A 16,015-nucleotide genomic window follows, 5' to 3' on the forward strand; every position below is an offset into this window, starting at 1 on the left:
GGCTTTTCAAAGGCTGAGAAGGTGATCAAAGTGAGGGGGTCCATGCTGGGGGCAGCCACAGACCAGTGTTGAGTGGTTTTGATTGTACCCAGAAACCAGAAGCGTAGCCAGAAGTGTGGTGGTGTAGCCCAGTGTCCACCAGCGTGAGGTCAGGGCAGCTGTGTTATTTGTGAATATTTGTGATGGGTCAGTGATGGGCATTCCTGTTCCCTCTGTTCCTGCAGGCATACTTCCGACAGGGCGTGGCCCTGCAGTACCTGGGACGCCATGCGGATGCGCTGGCCGCCTTTGCGTCAGGGCTGGCGCAGGATCCCAAGAGCCTTCAGCTCCTGGTTGGCATGGTCGAGGCCGCCATGAAGTCTCCCATGCGAGGTAAGCACAGGGGGGGTTCTCAGGGGTGGTGACCTGCTGCTGGGGTACCAGAGGCAGGAGTTCCAGTCCGTGGGTGACTCTGACAACATCCGAGGATGGGAGAACCTGGAGGCCTGAAGGGAAAGATTTCAAGATTTGACTTCTCTGCTGAGTTAGGAGAATGCTGAGAATGGAGCCTAAAGTTGCAGGAGGAACAAAAACTATCCTTCTGATTGAATGGGATAGCAAGATGGTGATAGCCAGCTTGAGGGGCACTGGAGATAAACTGGGTTTGTATAGCAGTTCCCACGGATTCCTTGCCTATTTGTCCTTTCTCCAGTATCAGTGCAGACAGAGGTGTGTGGGGCTGTGGCCCTGGCTGTGTTCTTACTGAGACAACTTCCCACAATGATTTGGTGCCTGACTGTTGGGAACAGGGCATCTGAAATGCTCCAGGCCAGTGTTAGCCCAGAAGAGCACATCAGCAGCTTTTCTGTGGCACTGTCTCTCAAAACACAGCGTTCCAGAAGGAAAAAAGGCTGCTCTGCTAATTCCCTTCTGTTCAGGCAGTGTTTGAAATCACAGGGACCTTGAAGCCATATGAGCTGTGCAATGTTTTGCCTCTTTCAAAATGTCCCTGTTTCCAGGATTTTTTTCTCTAGAGGAAGGAGGTCGTCTCCTCTTTGCTCTGTTTCTCTTGCAGGCTTTGTGTTGCAATGTCCTAATGCTGTTATCCAGGAGGGAACATAACAATTCTCATCCTCAGCAGATGGTGCTGGGGGCTGCAGGGCTTAGGAGCCAAGAAGCACTGAAATGAAAAAAATAACCCTGTTGGTGTTTCCTTTTTTGCATCCTCCAAAATGAATTAATCTTGAAATTTCTATATTATATAGCAGTTACCTTGTGAAGGTAATTTCATTTGCTGCCCAGTGGTACTGAGGCTGCTGCTTAGAATGCAGGTGATGTGGTATTCTATGTGAGCATCCCTGAATTTGGCTGGATGATCTCTGCCCCACTGCCCTGCAGCTGTACATCCTCTGTGCTCCCTGCTGCAGTTAGACCAGTCGAAGCAGCTGAGCAGGTCCAGTGCTGTCATTCTGAAGGAGCACCTGCCGAAGAAGGAGCAGCTTCTTTCTGCAGTTTTGCTTACCTCTCTTGGCATACATGGTGTGCTTTGGGTATCTGGACAGGCACAGACTTTGCAGATGTTCAGCTGAAAGTTTGTGCTGAAGGAGCAGAAACTGCAACACTCTTAGACACTGCTGGTGGCCCATTTGCAGTTTCCTACAAAATTCCACAGGTATTTTCTGTATTCCATCTGCTGTTATGCCAGGCTTCAGAGCTCAGTATGATACTGCTCTACATGCTCATGCTGCCTTCCTGAAGTGCTTTCTGCAAGGCAAACAGCAGCTTGCCAGGTGATCTGTCTTGATGTGCCAGATCTTAGATGGTACCTTTGAGTCCTGAGCTCCTGCAATAATTCTTAGTTGGATTTGGGCAGTCTGGCCCTTAATTCATGTATCATTTGGTTACAAAAAAATCAAGATGAGATGTGAAGATGATTCCTGATGTAAATAACTTGGTTGGTTGAATAACTCTGCCTTTGGTTTTGTGCTTCAGAGTCCCTGGAGCCCACCTACCAACAACTGCAGAAGATGAAGCTGGACAAGAGCCCCTTTGTTGTGGTGTCTGTGATCGGCCAGGAGCTCCTGACTGCGGGCCACCACGGGGCCTCTGTGGTGGTGCTAGAGGCTGCCCTGAAGATTGGCACTTGCAGCCTGAAGCTGAGGGGATCAGTGTTCTCTGCGCTGAGCAGTGCATACTGGTCCCTTGGGAACACAGAGAAAAGCACTGGATACATGCAGCAGGACTTGGACGTAGCCAAGAGTTTAGGTAAGAATTCTCCTTTCACTCCTTGAGTGCCGGGTTGGGACAGGTGGAACAAATCAAGAGCTAGATTAATGATCAGTATCTCTCTGGAACGCTCAGGTTTCTGTGGGGTTTCACAAACTGCTAAATCCAATCTGAAACTCCTGAAATGTGCAGACTTGCAAGTTTGTGCGGCCCTGTTTGCCTGCCTGTGTGAAGGGGCAGATGATCAATGAATGCTAAGGTTTTACAGGGTCTTCTAATTACCTGATGTCATGTATGTGGGAACTGCTTTACTCTTTGTGTAGACTTGTTCTCAAAACCTTACATGAGTCTTAAATGAAGCCATCTGTTTTTCCGAGAATTCAATGGACAAAGGTACTCAGTCTGAGATTCTGGGGCAGTAGCCAGGGAAGGAACAAAACAAGAATGAGACAACGGTGAACAAAGAGTGTTTAAAAAATAAACAAACTCAAAAATCCCTCTCAAGTACAGTATATTCTGCACAACAGTGGGAGCATTCAGCTTCTCAGGGTGTTGTAGGAGAGCAGGCAGATGTGAGACAGAGGCCTGGTCGTGCACAGGTGGAAGGCAGTGCCTGAAGGCTCAAGCCAGGAGCACTCACTGAGAGCATAGGAACTGCTCTCTTGAAGATGGCCATAGACGTTCTTTGTACATCTGAGCTGTGCTGCAGAATTGTTTTCTGGAGAAAGCTGACGTGCTCTGTGCTTGTTCCTGGGCCATTGACTAACTTTCACAACATCAAACAAGGAATAAAGAGGGAGCAATGGGAAATTGCCAAGTGTTAGACCAAAGGAGAAAGTAAAACAGTTCTAAAAATAAGGTTGATGGCAATTGTAGAAGTTTCTGAAGGCCAGCAAAGAGGAGAGTTTGGCTGTGTACTAACTGTTCTGATACTACTTGTCACACCAGATCATCACTTGTACATCGTGTTCCAGTGTTCTCTCTGGATGCTTCCAGCAGTGCCTGTATGAGCTAACCTGTGTTTTGTTTGCATGTGACACAGGTGACCAGACGGGAGAATGCCGAGCTCATGGTAATCTGGGCTCTGCATTCTTCTCCAAAGGAAATTACCGGGAGGCCCTTACTAACCACAGACATCAGCTGGTGCTTGCCATGAAGCTCAAGGACAGAGAGGTAGGAAACTTATTAAATAGTCTGAGTTGGAAGTCAGCACTGCGTGGTTTTCCGGACAGATATGAACATCTCAAAAAGCCTTGTCTGTTCTGCCCTGTTTTACTCCAAGAATTTGGAAGCTGCGTGATTTCTCTTCCCAGGTGTCAACTTGCCTTTTGTCATGGAAAGTCTTTGTACCAGTAGATACAGTGTGTGAGTGCAGGGGACAGGATGTTTGGTTTGTCTTTTTGCCTCCCACATCTCTAGTCTCCATGGAGCTCTGAGAAGGTCCTTTCGCCTCCCTCTGCCTTCCCCACCATGTTCGTGCAGAGGCTCTGGGGCCTGGGCACTGAGGGTAGAAGCTGCTGCTGGGTTGGTGTCAGTCCCACATGGCTTCAGCGGAACCCTCACTGCCCTCGATGTGTGATACAGATGCTGCCAATCCAGACTCTCTTAGGCTGCGCCCTAAGTTGTACCTAAGTCGTACAAGAAATGAGCAAGATCCCTGTCCCCAGTGTTACCATAAAATATGCTTTGTGTAAACACCAGTGAAAAGAGAAAGAACCTGGGCAAGGCAGCAAACAAAGCGTGTAGACTGTAGGAGTTGCTAGGACTGGATCTGCTTTGCCTTGACCATTTGCCATTCAGCTCCTGAGGCATTATACTGGGCTCCCTGCCAGTGCAGGGAAGTGGGCTGCACGGACTGAGCAGGCTGTCCCAAGAGATTTCTCCCAAAAGTTCACTGTGAGGACAGAATCATATTTCAGTGCATGTTACAAGCACAAAACCTATCCTCCACTTCAGGGATTCCCCTCTGCTGTGAATGGGAAGACAGGGTCTAGTGGTCACAAGGCAGGTGCAGGGAGGGGCTAGAGGCATCAGGGCAGGTGAGAATTCATGTAAGCACAAGTAGTTTTGGGGGAGATCTAAAAACTGAGGAAGATCAGTTTCCCACTGGCAAGTCGTGGAAAAAATCCACTTGAATTTGCTGAGTGCTTTACTGAAATATTATTTGATAAGTTGAATATCAAGTAAGCCTCGGAGAAATGCATCTTTCAGTAGGTTGTGGAAGGACTGTGGCTGGGGGAGGGACCTGTTAGACGTTTTCTTGATTATTTTACCAGCTGGAAAACTTCCTGAATCACTCCTGATTTCCTTGTTTATGTTCACGCAGAGCAGAAAAGCTGTTACTCGTCATTGTTTTTACAGTTTTCTTGATCTGGGTCCCTGTTGCTGCTGACAGTGTAACCTGCATGGCTGCTGCTCTTCCGTGGGGTTTCTGCAGCAGCAGATCCCCCGTTGCGGGGGCTGCAGGAGCGGCAGGATTGCTGCTGTGCTGGTGGGAGCACAGCAGCCCCACAGCTCAGGCTGGAGCGTTTCACTGACTTCAGACCACTGATCTAAAAAGATCCCTCTGGGGGGAGTCCAGGGAATGAGGACTCATCGTGATAGTTCTTAGTTCATGACACATCTGGGCACATAATTAACAGTTATTGACAACAAATGACTACTTGGTTTAGCAGGAAAGCTGAGCTTCTTGGATTTCCTGTAGGATGTAACCACAGGAAATTAATTTGGCGCTTTCTGATGACATCATCTTGACCACAGAGCTTCCTCTGAACAAAAAGCTGTTTTTCTTGGCCTCCTTTGCAGACATTTTTATAATGCAAATGTTATAAAGTTGCAGTAGGGCTGATGTGAATTCCACCAGAAGGGAATTTGGTGTGCGACTTTAATGAGGTAATTGTTTTACCTCTGACTGTACAGAGAATTGGCAGAGGAGGTAAAAAGTACTCGTTTGTATGGGTTACTGCTGTCTTCAGAGGGACTGTCAGGTTCTGAGGCTGCAGATGTTTGTACCAGGGGCTTCTGCTGGGTTGTGTCACTCATAAACTGAGGAGGAGGTTGCAGAGGGTCTGTCTGCAGCACTGAGATCTGTCTTCCCCTGCACGGGCCTGGAGAAGGGAAGCTGTCAAATGAGCAGGGAATCGTCTCAGCTGTTCACAGGGGCTCAAGATTTGAAATGGTTTTCTTCCCTGGCATAGGGAGTCTATGCAGCTGCTGTTACAAGCACCATATTGTGCTGAGCACAGGCCATGTGTCCAGGCAGGCCATCCACTCTTTCAGCCAGTGTGAGGAGAAGTTTGAGCTGTTTTGTGATACCAGTGCCCAGAGAGAGCATGGAGCAGGTTTAGCTGGGATTTGGCATGCCTGTAGTGTCTCCAAGAGAGACCTTGGGGTGTTGAACACACATTTGGGTTTGGTCTGTGCAGATGAGAGAGAGCACTGGTTCTTAGGAGACGCTGTGAAGGGCATCAGGAAACAACCATCTCAGGTAAGAGATGTGTCAGATTTTTTGACCAGAAATTCAGATGAGCTAATTCTCTGAGATTGTTTCTGAAAGAATTAGCAGACTTGAAAAGACGTTTGTTTCAGGAAACCAGGAATCATAAGGGACTTAATCGGTCTTCCTCTCTGTTCATTCCTTGGTTCTTGTGGAGCTCTGCGATGACCCCTGTGGTCAGTGGGATACCATCCTAAAGAAGGTGACAACAGAAATGAAGGCCAGTAGAAGACAGGATGATAAGCAGGATCATCTGGGAGGACAGTTGCCTCTTCTGATGGAGATGAGTGTGGGAGACCAACACTGAGATGGTTTGATACAGATAAAGAGCAAATAGCAAATAGCAGTGCAGGTTGGTAATCTGTCCTCTCTGTGAAGATGAAGCAGAGAGATTTCACCGTGGATTGTCCTGGCCTGCTGCAGACCTTGGGAATGTGTTCAGGTTGAGAATGATGTGGCTGCAGTGGAGTGAAATGTTGTCTTTACTTCCTTGCTGCTTGATGATGCATGGATAAAGAGTCACAGCCCTGTCCTACACTGGCAGCAGCATCATGTTCTTGTGATGCGTTCGGTGCTCTCTGTGAGTGAAATGTCAGCACACACTGTCCAGCAGTTCATGTGCTGAGGAAATAGTGTTCTGGTAGCTTGAGCTGCTGCTCTCTTTTCCAGTCACTACTTAGTGCCCTTGAAAGGGCTGGTAGTTGTACAGAGAGAGGTTCCCTAAAGCAGCAGCCAAAGTACCGGGATGTATCAGAGGAGGAGTGGCAGACGGTGTTAGCAGGGAAGACTGCATCACATTACTTTAGCTCGTTGTCTTTTGCTTGTCACAGAAGCTGGCTCTGATGAGCAGCAGAAACTTGCAGCCTGTTTCTCCCCAGAGTGGACTAAGGCCTGCACACAATGGAGTTGTAGAACATTATGTTTGTACTCTATTTTTTAATTAATTGCTTTGTTTTTAGCACCAGGTAACGTGATCTCCTGGAAGCCATCAGGTAACTCATGTAGTGTGTGTTGATGCCACATCACAACCTGTGATTTAGACAAGGGTTATGCAACTGATGAGCTATGCCAGGATCAGAGGAAAGAATGCAGTAAAAATGTAAATGTAAAAGCTTGTGATACCTATAACGCTAGTGCCCTGTGTCCTTTTTCCTCTTCATCACTAGCTGCTGCTCAGGTGTGCAGAACGGTCCTGTATTTGGAGTTCTATAAGGTTAGAGTGCCAAGGTAGAGCCAGTGGTGCATTGTCTCTTGGAATAGGTTGGAGTGGCCCTTTTTGCTGACAGTTTGGAAAGGCATGTGTTCCTTCCAAAGCATTTAATTTAGAGAAGTACTGCTTGAGTGTTGGAGCTCTGAGGGCTGACAAGCAGAAATGGACAGGAAAGGGAAAGCTGTGGAGCCCCTTCTTGGGTCCAGTGTCCAAACCCTCACACAGGCTGTGCTTGAATCCTGCCATGCAGAGGCCGTGGACACCACAGGGACTCCGCAGTGTAATAGCTCCCTTCTCTCCTGGGCCCTCAGACGCCTTCGATTACAGCCCCGCTGTTCAGAAATAGCAGGGCAGTATGGCAAGATCATACAGTAACCACCATGAAATGAATGCTTGTGTGAAAATGCACTGCCAACACAGAGCTCTTGGGAAGGATGCTGCTGCCAGAAAGCCACTGGGCGCTGGCAGCTCCTGCATGTTGGCTGGTGGGCACGTTTGGAGCTGAACTGGGTCTTTCCTTAGGATGCAGCGTCCCTCTTTGCCAGGCAGGAGTGAACAGAAGGTGCTGGGCGAGGAAGAGTATTGTCTGTACTCCTGGACTCTCCCTGGGACTGGAGTGAAGATGCAGCCAAGTGCCTCAAGGCTATTTCCAGCTGCCCCTCTTCTCAGGATTGTGGATGAGGGAAAGGCAGAGAGCGAAGGACAGACTGACAGACTGTCAGTGCCATCTTGCCCCTGGGTTGGCTCGTGGTGCCCAACAGCTTGCAGCAATCATTCTTGGCCCAGCTTTAAAGGGATTTCCCCCCACCTCCCTCTAGAAGTAGCTGTTTGTGGGAGGAATAGGTGCAGACCTGCTGTGGCTCTTATTACTGACCTTTTGTGTCTGGGGCTGCTTCCTCTGGACATCTCCATGAGCATATGCGGCTCTGGGAATTCTCTGCAGCAAGCAGGTATGCTCAGTAACTGATGAGCCGGGTTTTACTGTCACAAGATGCTTTTTTAAACAGTTGCAGATGTAAGGCAGAGTTCATGTTTCCAGCTTCAGCAGATTTTGTTCAGAAAGGCTGACTGTTTGCAGGAGAAGGGCATGATGAGGATGATTATTAGAATGGGTGGTTAAGCGGCATAGAAGAAAGGTGTTTATTAAGCAGACTTTGGTGGGTTTTCTTTGTCACCTTGCTCTGGCATATCTGTGAAGGTTCTTGTGTGGCAGGGGAAACATCAGAATGCAGAAATTCCTGTTGTAAAAAGAAACCATGGGCTCGCAGCCCAGGAGACTCCAGAAACTGTCTGGGTGCTCTTGCTGCAGAGGGCATTGCCGTGGAGCTGGCAGGGACCACTGGCCACTGTGCATCTCTGGAGGAGGAGTGTTGGGGAATATGGTTACTGGGACAGACATAATTCCTGGCTGGATTCAGTCGGAAATTTGCAGATTCTGCAAGTGTCTGAACATACTTTGTGAGCAGCTCAGCCACCGCTGGTTATTTAGGTTTGCAGTTCTGGTAGTTTTTCCCAGTCCCCTTCAAAGCAATGAAACTCGGCATAAAGCTCCCACATTTGGTAAACTGCAGCTCCTTGCTGTGCAAGTCAAAGATCAAATTTCACCTTGTTTCCAGAAGGAGATGCAGAAGGAAAGATAGATCATTCCTTTCTAATGAAATCTGTAAATTCTGTAAAGCCAAGGTTTTCTACCCCTTCCTGAGGGGAAGGGGAAATGCTTTCCAGGTGTCCTGCCTGCCCTGCTTTGTCTGTCAAGCCACATCTTCAGTTGATAGCAGACCTGTAAGGATATTCAGCATTTTCCCTGAACTTGTGTCAATTGTGGTTTGGAGCAACAGAATGTGTTTTGGTTTTTTTTCTGTTCTGCTCAGTTAGATAAGAAAAAGGCAGGAACACAGACTGAGTTGGAAGTGGCACAGCTGTTCTTCAGGAGGACTTCATTCTTCCTGAAATAGGACCTGTGGGATCTGTGGTGGAGAAGGCCAGGAAAACACCTGGAAAAGAGCATAACCCTCTACAGTGGGACTGTGAGAAACCCTGGTCCTTTGCTTCCAGAGAGGGTGGTGAGCCTCCCTGTCCTGTACCTGTTCAGGCTGGTGTAGAAGGTGAGGGCAGGCTTCTCATTGTTACCAATTGAGTCCCTGCAGCCATACCTGAGCTGCCTGGCTTCAGTGGCATGGCAGTACCCTGTGCTGTGCCTTCTCTTGGCTTGGCATGGCTCAGGACATCCTGGAAGGCTTCAGTAGGCACCAGCTCATTGAAGCCCAGCAAAAAAGGGCCTGTGGCCTCTCTTGTGTGCCCTGTGGGATGGGCTGGTCGGTCACTCTGCTGGTCTCTGCAGAATTTAGCTTTGTATGGATTCGCTTGCCTAGCAGTTGACGTTTTCCATTGCATCCAAGTGGCTTTCAGGTGTTTTAAAATAGAATTTCTCACAGGGTAAACTTTGTCTCTTTTTCACTGTAAATCCTGAAGTGATCCCTCAGCTGGTCACTTGTCTCCTCAGTTGTGCTCCTTCTCGTCAGTCTCAGATGGAGTGTGGAGAATCCCGTCCATTCATGAGCTGCAGCTCGAGGGAGCCCACTGCAGTGTCCCTGCCCGTGGGATGTGTGTGGCACTTGGCTGTATGAAGAGATGATCTGGCCCTGGGGCTGCCACATTTTTCGGAAAGGAAAAATCTGAAAATCTTGAGGCTGCAGTTACTTTGTTATGTTTGCAAACAATCTGTAAAATGAGGACAGGATATAAATACCTCACAAATGGGAACTGGAAATAGTCTTCAGGCTAAAGCAGTTTGTCATGCATGAAAACATTGACTAAGATGTCAGAGACAGGCTGTGGAGGCAAAAGGAGGAAAGTAGTGTTTGCTGCAATAAGCATCAGAGCTCTGCAGAAAACCAGCAGACAAGGCACTTGCTTTCTGCATTTTTCTGGCTCTTTTCCTCTTCTGTAGTGAAGCCATGGCTTCAAAATAATTTATTACATATTCTGTCTACCAAAAGTGGGTTATCTGCTGCCTTTAGCAATATGAACAGGAAGGAGTAAGAGGAGAATTTACAAGGAGTAAGAGGAGAAATATACCTTATTTCTTATGGCTTTATCACATCTTACTGGAAGTAAGTAACAGATTGAGGAGTACTTTACTAATTGCTAACCTGTACTAGTGGCTAATGCAGCCACTGCTAATACAAGTTCAGGAATGATGACTTTAGGGTGTATCAAACAGCAAAGAGATTCCTCTTTGTGAGCTTTTTTAAGAGAAGAGTTGGGAAACTACTTGAGAGCTTTTGTTAAGAAATTAGTGTCTCTGGACGAAGGCCGAGTGCCAGCTGCTCGGAGAACACTTTCCATATGAGTTCATTTGGGAATTAGGGGTCCTCCAGGGCACTAGTGCTGCATTACAGCTCACACTGAATCACGTGCATGGCCTAGAGGATGAGTTCAGTGATGTGATCAGCCTTTGTAGCTGACCATCAGCAATTGGATATGTATGAGAGTATAAATTTTTCACCTTTCTCTTTCTGTCTTTAGGAGTTTTTTTAGAGTCATCTTGATTGTATTCATATAGGTTAGTCTGGTTCAAATGTGATAGGATTAAGCAGAACAAAGGGAAATCTCACCAGTGCAGGAAATTTGGGAATGCACTAAAAGGCCATATGCTTTGTTTTGTTTGGACTTGTGACTCAAGAGGGAAATGTAATACTTCCTGAGGATCTCCTTTAAGTGTCCCCATTTGACCTCCACAGCACATGGATTTTAGCTGAAAAAAATGCAGTCTTCTGGTTTTACTTTCCTCTCACAGTGACTGCAAACCCCAGCACGCTGCTGAAGCCTGGACCTGGCTGCAGTAACAGAAATGAAGCAGAAACCTCGTGCAAGAGCTGTGGCTCCGGGAGCAGCACTCTCTGGGTTTCCAGAGGCCCACCTCAGCTGAGGCTTTCTACCCTATATTGAGTCTGCAGTGAGAGGTGTCCAGCTTATGAAAAAGAGTAGCAAGGATATGCTGCTGTAGGAGTTGGAGTTTTGTTTGCCTGCACAAAGTGCTGCTCTGGGACCTGTGAGATCCAAGTTTGTGACTTGCTGGCTTATTCTTCAGGACTAACTTAGACCAGGGCATGAGTCACTCTTCAGTGTCACCATGTCAGAGCAGCTTGTGGTTTTAAATGAGAGCTTCTTTTCTTACATCACCACTAAACATGTCAAGTCAGCTCTCCTCCATTAAGTTATTGCACACAGGAGCCTTTTAGGCTATGTTCAGAAAGCGACCAAATTTGGGCTACTTGGGTTGAAGATACGTGAACCCCAGGTGATGCTCAGGTTTGATGCTGAGGTCTCCTTTAAACTGTTCCTGAGCTGGTGTATTTTGTGTGACTTCTTTGTGGAATGAGTGGAGCACTGCAGAGCCCACCCAGAAAGGCAGCCCCCTCCCCTGGGTCCCCAGCACTGCATGGTGAGGGGTGTTCCTCCAGCTCCCACAGAGAATGTGAACAGCCTGGTCAGTATGAGCGACAGGCAGATTTATTCTTAAGAAATGATGTGGGGTAGTCGCTGTTTCTGCTTTCCATCAAAACTGTTTGCAGTTCTGTTAAGGGATTAGCTCAGGTTTGCTTTTATGGGTGTTCTAGGCAGAACTGGACACCTTGCTCCTAAACAGTAATGGAGGAGGTGGAGTCAATGGATTTTCCAGTGGAGCAGCATTATTTTGATCTCCAAACGAGACCCTGAAAGTCAGTGTTCCCTTTGAAGCCTTTGGTTTCAGGAAGAATGCTGACTGTGAATGGCTTGGCAGTCGAGCAGTGGTGCTGTTCAGATTTGCCTGGATTCATGTACTTTGTGTGATGCTTTTACCATGGAACAGGGAGAATGAGAAGTCCTTTGAAACACTGCCATTTTCCTGTGCAAGTACAGACAGAGAGGGCTGGGAGTGTGATTGTTAGCACAGCCCATGGCAGCCTCTATCATGAGCAGCAGGTCTCTGACACCTGCAGAGCTGTGGATTTTACTCATTAATCAAGTGGGGACTGGGGTCATCTCTTCCTGCTGTATATTTTGAGTCTCGCTATTGTGTCATTAATTCCTGGTTATTTCCCTTTCAGTTAGGAGTAGTTACAAGCTCCTTCCAGGCTTTCACATACTAGTGCTTCTGTTCCATGGCTTTGGCTTTTTTGGGATTGTTCTTTGATAGCGTCTATGTAAAAGACTGAGGCCTTCTACAAATAAATTGGATTTGACAGGGGTATTGATTTCAGTGTATTTTTTTCACCCAGGAACTAGTTACCTAAAAGCAAATCCATTCCTTCTTTCTGCATACAGATCATGTACAAGAGGAGGATACTGCCTGCTCCTTCTTTTCCTGTTTTCAAAAGCATGGCATGCAAAGGGAAAAGCTGGATGTGGCACTGGCACATCAGCCTCGCCTTTGAGGGAGGAGAGGACAAGTGGGAATTTTGATGGGGCACCTGCTGTATTTGGGTGTAAGACTTGTGTTAGTGCATAAATCAGTAGTTCTCCAAGCCAGACTGTGGAAATCTAGTGGATTCTGAGTAAGTGATGATGAGGCTTAATAGAAGCGTTCCTGTTCCCAGTACAGCTGTGATGAATACACATAGCTGATCTGCTGGATACAGTTCCACTGCATCTTCAGGGTCAAGCTACTGTTACCCCATGCCCAGAGGGAGAGGGGAGGTAGAGAGAAACAGCATGCAAGGGCATGTTCGATCTCTGATCAGTCCTGACTGGTGTCTGTGTTTGGGGATTATGGCTACTTTAGAGTGAGATACCAGGCTAAGCATTTTCACCTTGCCTATTTTAGAATGATTATAGAGTGTTCTTATTTAAGCAGGCTGTTCAGTCAGGTGAAGACTTGTTTAAATGTAATAACATGATTGGGAAATGACCATTCTCTGGCAAGAGCGAAATACCTGAGGAAGGCATCTCTCCAAGTCACCAGGTCCCTATTAGTGGTCATTCTGTGATGCACATCTGCTTAACATCAGACTGCCTTATTCATCTGAAAAACCTGAGCTGGCTGTTGCTCCTGAGAAAAAGAGAGCACTTAGGAACCTGTTTCAGAGCTCCCTGCTGTGCCTCAGCTCAGTGGCAGAAGAATCTGCTTTCTATTATAGTGATAAATTGCTTAATTGGAGGTGTAAGCAACCCCCACTGTAAAATTTGTCTTTGTCAGATATATAAAGCATTGATTTTCTTTGTTTGCTAATGCAACCCCCCCTAGTATGGAGCTGTAGTCTCCCATCACCCTGCTACCAAGCAGAGGTCTATGCTAGCAGAGCTGGGGTGTGTTTCACATGTGTCAGCCTTGTGCTCTCCCCACCATGTTGGGCCTCTTCTGCCAGTGGCGTGGGAACACCCCATCCCTCTTGGCTCAGTGTGTGACTCACTTGGGGTTCCCACTGGATCCTGTTTTGTGGGAATTTTATTAAATATACAGTGATGAATTTATCTTCTGGAATCCTATTCCTAACCCCCTGAAGTGAGCCTTTGGAGTCCCCCAGGAGATGTTATCACCAAATTGTTCTTAAACACTGCTGTAAGGGCAAGCTCCCCGACTGCCCCCAGAGCACAGAGAACACTGATGGTTATCTTGCTGGAAGATTGCTGCTGCACATGAGAACCACCCCCAGCCTGGGAAAGCCAGAAGTGCCACAGGGCTCTGCTCATGCAGACTCCAAAAGGATTGAGAAGTGCTGCTCTCAGATCAGGTAACAGTGGAAGCTGCTGCAGAATAAAACGTGAGGAGTGTTGGAGTGAAGGACACATCAGAGGGTAGAGGTGGCCTTCCTGCTTTTTCTAGCTGTCTGTATGAGCCACAGCCGAGTCTGAAAACAACCCCAGCTTTCTAATCAAGTTGGGCTATTTTTTGTCAACCCTTCACTGTTCATTTTCTGTTTCTCTTTTTTTTTTCTCCTTCTGCTTTTTTTTCTTTTCTGCTTCACTTGTCCTCATCCCACATCCTGGTTTGGACGATCCAGTCCTGGGCACTCAGGCATGTGAGCCAAGTGTCTTTGCATGCCCCGAGAATGGTTGCCAAGCTTGCACCCTTCATTCTAGGTCTTTACTGTGAGCCTGGGCATGCTCTGGAGCAAAGGGATTAGGAGTCCTGGGAATAAACATTTCCAGGCTCACAAATTTTGAATTCCTATCATCTGCTTCCCATTCTAGGAGATATCCTGAAGATTTCTTCCCATGTGCAGTATGAGCAGTCTCTGTTTCTGTCAAGTTTTTCTTGTGCACAGACAATCTGAGATCTGCTGCTTTCCATTTATGCCTCTTTTCTCCAGCCATAGCCCATTAACATCATCCAAGTCTCTGCCTGATGGCTCTTTGCCAGAGCTCATCTCCTCAGCAATCTGCATGCATGGATGTCCACTTTTTTTGTTTTAGCAGCCTCAGGAGACACCAGATTTCCCTGACTCGTTTTTTTTCCAGAAAGACGTTTCCATTCTCTTCCCATTAATACCAGAAGTGCTCCTGCTGCTGGTGGCCAGTCTTTCAGAACTATTTGAGGCTGGATCAGTTCTGATTGCATTGTGCCAGATTTGACTTTGCGGGTGGTGCTGCTGGTTTGTTCCAGAGCAGCAGGCTCATTGCTCACCAGCAGAACGAAGGGAGCTCCGATGCACCTTGGGGCCTGTAGTGGGCCAATATTTTGGTCTGGGCTTGAGCAAGGTGGCTGCATGTATCTGTTTCTTTCAGTTTTTCTTTTCCCTAGCAAGGTTGCAAATGACTCAGTACTCTGTGTATATTACTATTCTTGAAGATTTTTGTAAAAATGGATTGAAATTCAGAGCAGCAATTTTTATGTTGGTTTTGTAGCAGCCTCCAAACAGATCCCCTCACACCCTGTAAGAGCTTTCCCTCCTGGTGTCAGCCAAGAAGTTACATCACTGCGCTGCTCAAGAGCCGGCCCAGGGCCAAAGCGCCCTGAGGCTGGGCCAGTCTGACCAGTATGGAGCAGGACCCCCTCCCCAGCTCTGCCCGTGTCTGCACTGGGAGCAGCTGGTCCAGCCTGCGCCGAGGAGGGGCTGGGGCCAGTGCTGCCCACAGGGAGCTGCAGCCCTCGGCCGGCTGCTGCCCTCACCCTGACAGCTCCTTTCTGGAGGCTTGGAATTGGGTCACAGCAGCAGCTGGATAGCAAAGGAAGTGCACGTGGAGGAATCACAGAGGAGTCAGGGTCAGGACACTGGAGCAAACAGCCTTGCTGAGGCAGCAGCTGTGTGTTGGGCAGGAGGAACACATCCCTGCCCTTGGCTCCTTGCCCTGCTGCCTGGCTGGGTGCTCTGGCTCTGCCAGGTGGAAGGCAGGCCTGTGTCCAAAGAGATGCAGTGGGCAAAAGAATATGATTCTCAGATAATTTGTCTTGTTAAGTACAGCTGGTTTTTGGTGGTAAGAACTCGGGTTTTCAAGGAGCTGTATTTAGGTAGGATGTGCCCAAGGGACAGAGGCTCCAGCTGCTGAAATGCTGTTGTCTTTGCTGCAGTCCCAAGGCTGTGTGGGGCTCAGGACCCTGATGCTGCACAATGAGAACTGTGCTCTTTGGAGCATGGTGTGCATGGCCAAGCAGAGGCACCTGAGGATGTTGGTGACTGCAATGGCCTACTGGTACTTCAAGATAAGCTGCATAGGTATTTCTCTCCTCCCAGCTAAGTAATGGCTGTAAGCGTGTCAGTAGCAGGTATTTTTCAGCAGCAGGTATTCAATGGCTGTTTAGCTTGGAGAGAAGAGACTGCAGGATTCTCGTGGTGGCTCGTCCTGCAGCGTGGCTATGTCCAGTTGTGCATTCTGCTGCTGTCTCTCTGGTACTGCTTTGGCCTCAGTCCACAGCAGTCTAGTGCTTTGATGTGAACTCATGGCGTGAAGAGTGGACAGAGCAGGCATTTGTTTGCAGTGTTCTCTGCAGGTGACTGTCATTATTTATCTACTTTCCTAAGAGCTGCCATATACAGGATGGTTTGTTGAGTTAGCAGGACCTGGCGTGGGTGTTACAGTAACCATGAGAGGTGACCTGAGGTGTGGCTGTCTGTGGGGGAGGCACTGCTTTGTGGACAGCTGGGGTTGGTCCCGGAGTGCAGTTTTCTGCAGAGATCACT

General features: G+C 47.9%; 1 protein-coding gene across 3 annotated transcripts in view; it reads left to right on the forward strand.

Annotated features, from left to right (window-relative positions):
* Nucleotides 1-16,015, forward strand: part of TTC28 (tetratricopeptide repeat domain 28) — a 122,076-nt gene that overhangs the window by 68,927 nt on the left and 37,134 nt on the right. For all 3 annotated transcript variants that reach the window (XM_050318420.1, XM_050318421.1, XM_050318422.1), the window contains 3 exons: nucleotides 225-372; nucleotides 1,972-2,244; nucleotides 3,248-3,378. In XM_050318420.1, the coding sequence (XP_050174377.1) occupies nucleotides 225-372; nucleotides 1,972-2,244; nucleotides 3,248-3,378 (552 nt within the window). The remainder of the gene's footprint in view (nucleotides 1-224; nucleotides 373-1,971; nucleotides 2,245-3,247; nucleotides 3,379-16,015) is intronic.

This window comes from Myiozetetes cayanensis, unplaced genomic scaffold (genome assembly GCF_022539395.1).
Source record: "Myiozetetes cayanensis isolate MyiCay16 unplaced genomic scaffold, myiCay2020 scf21, whole genome shotgun sequence".
Lineage (NCBI taxonomy): Eukaryota > Metazoa > Chordata > Aves > Passeriformes > Tyrannidae > Myiozetetes > Myiozetetes cayanensis.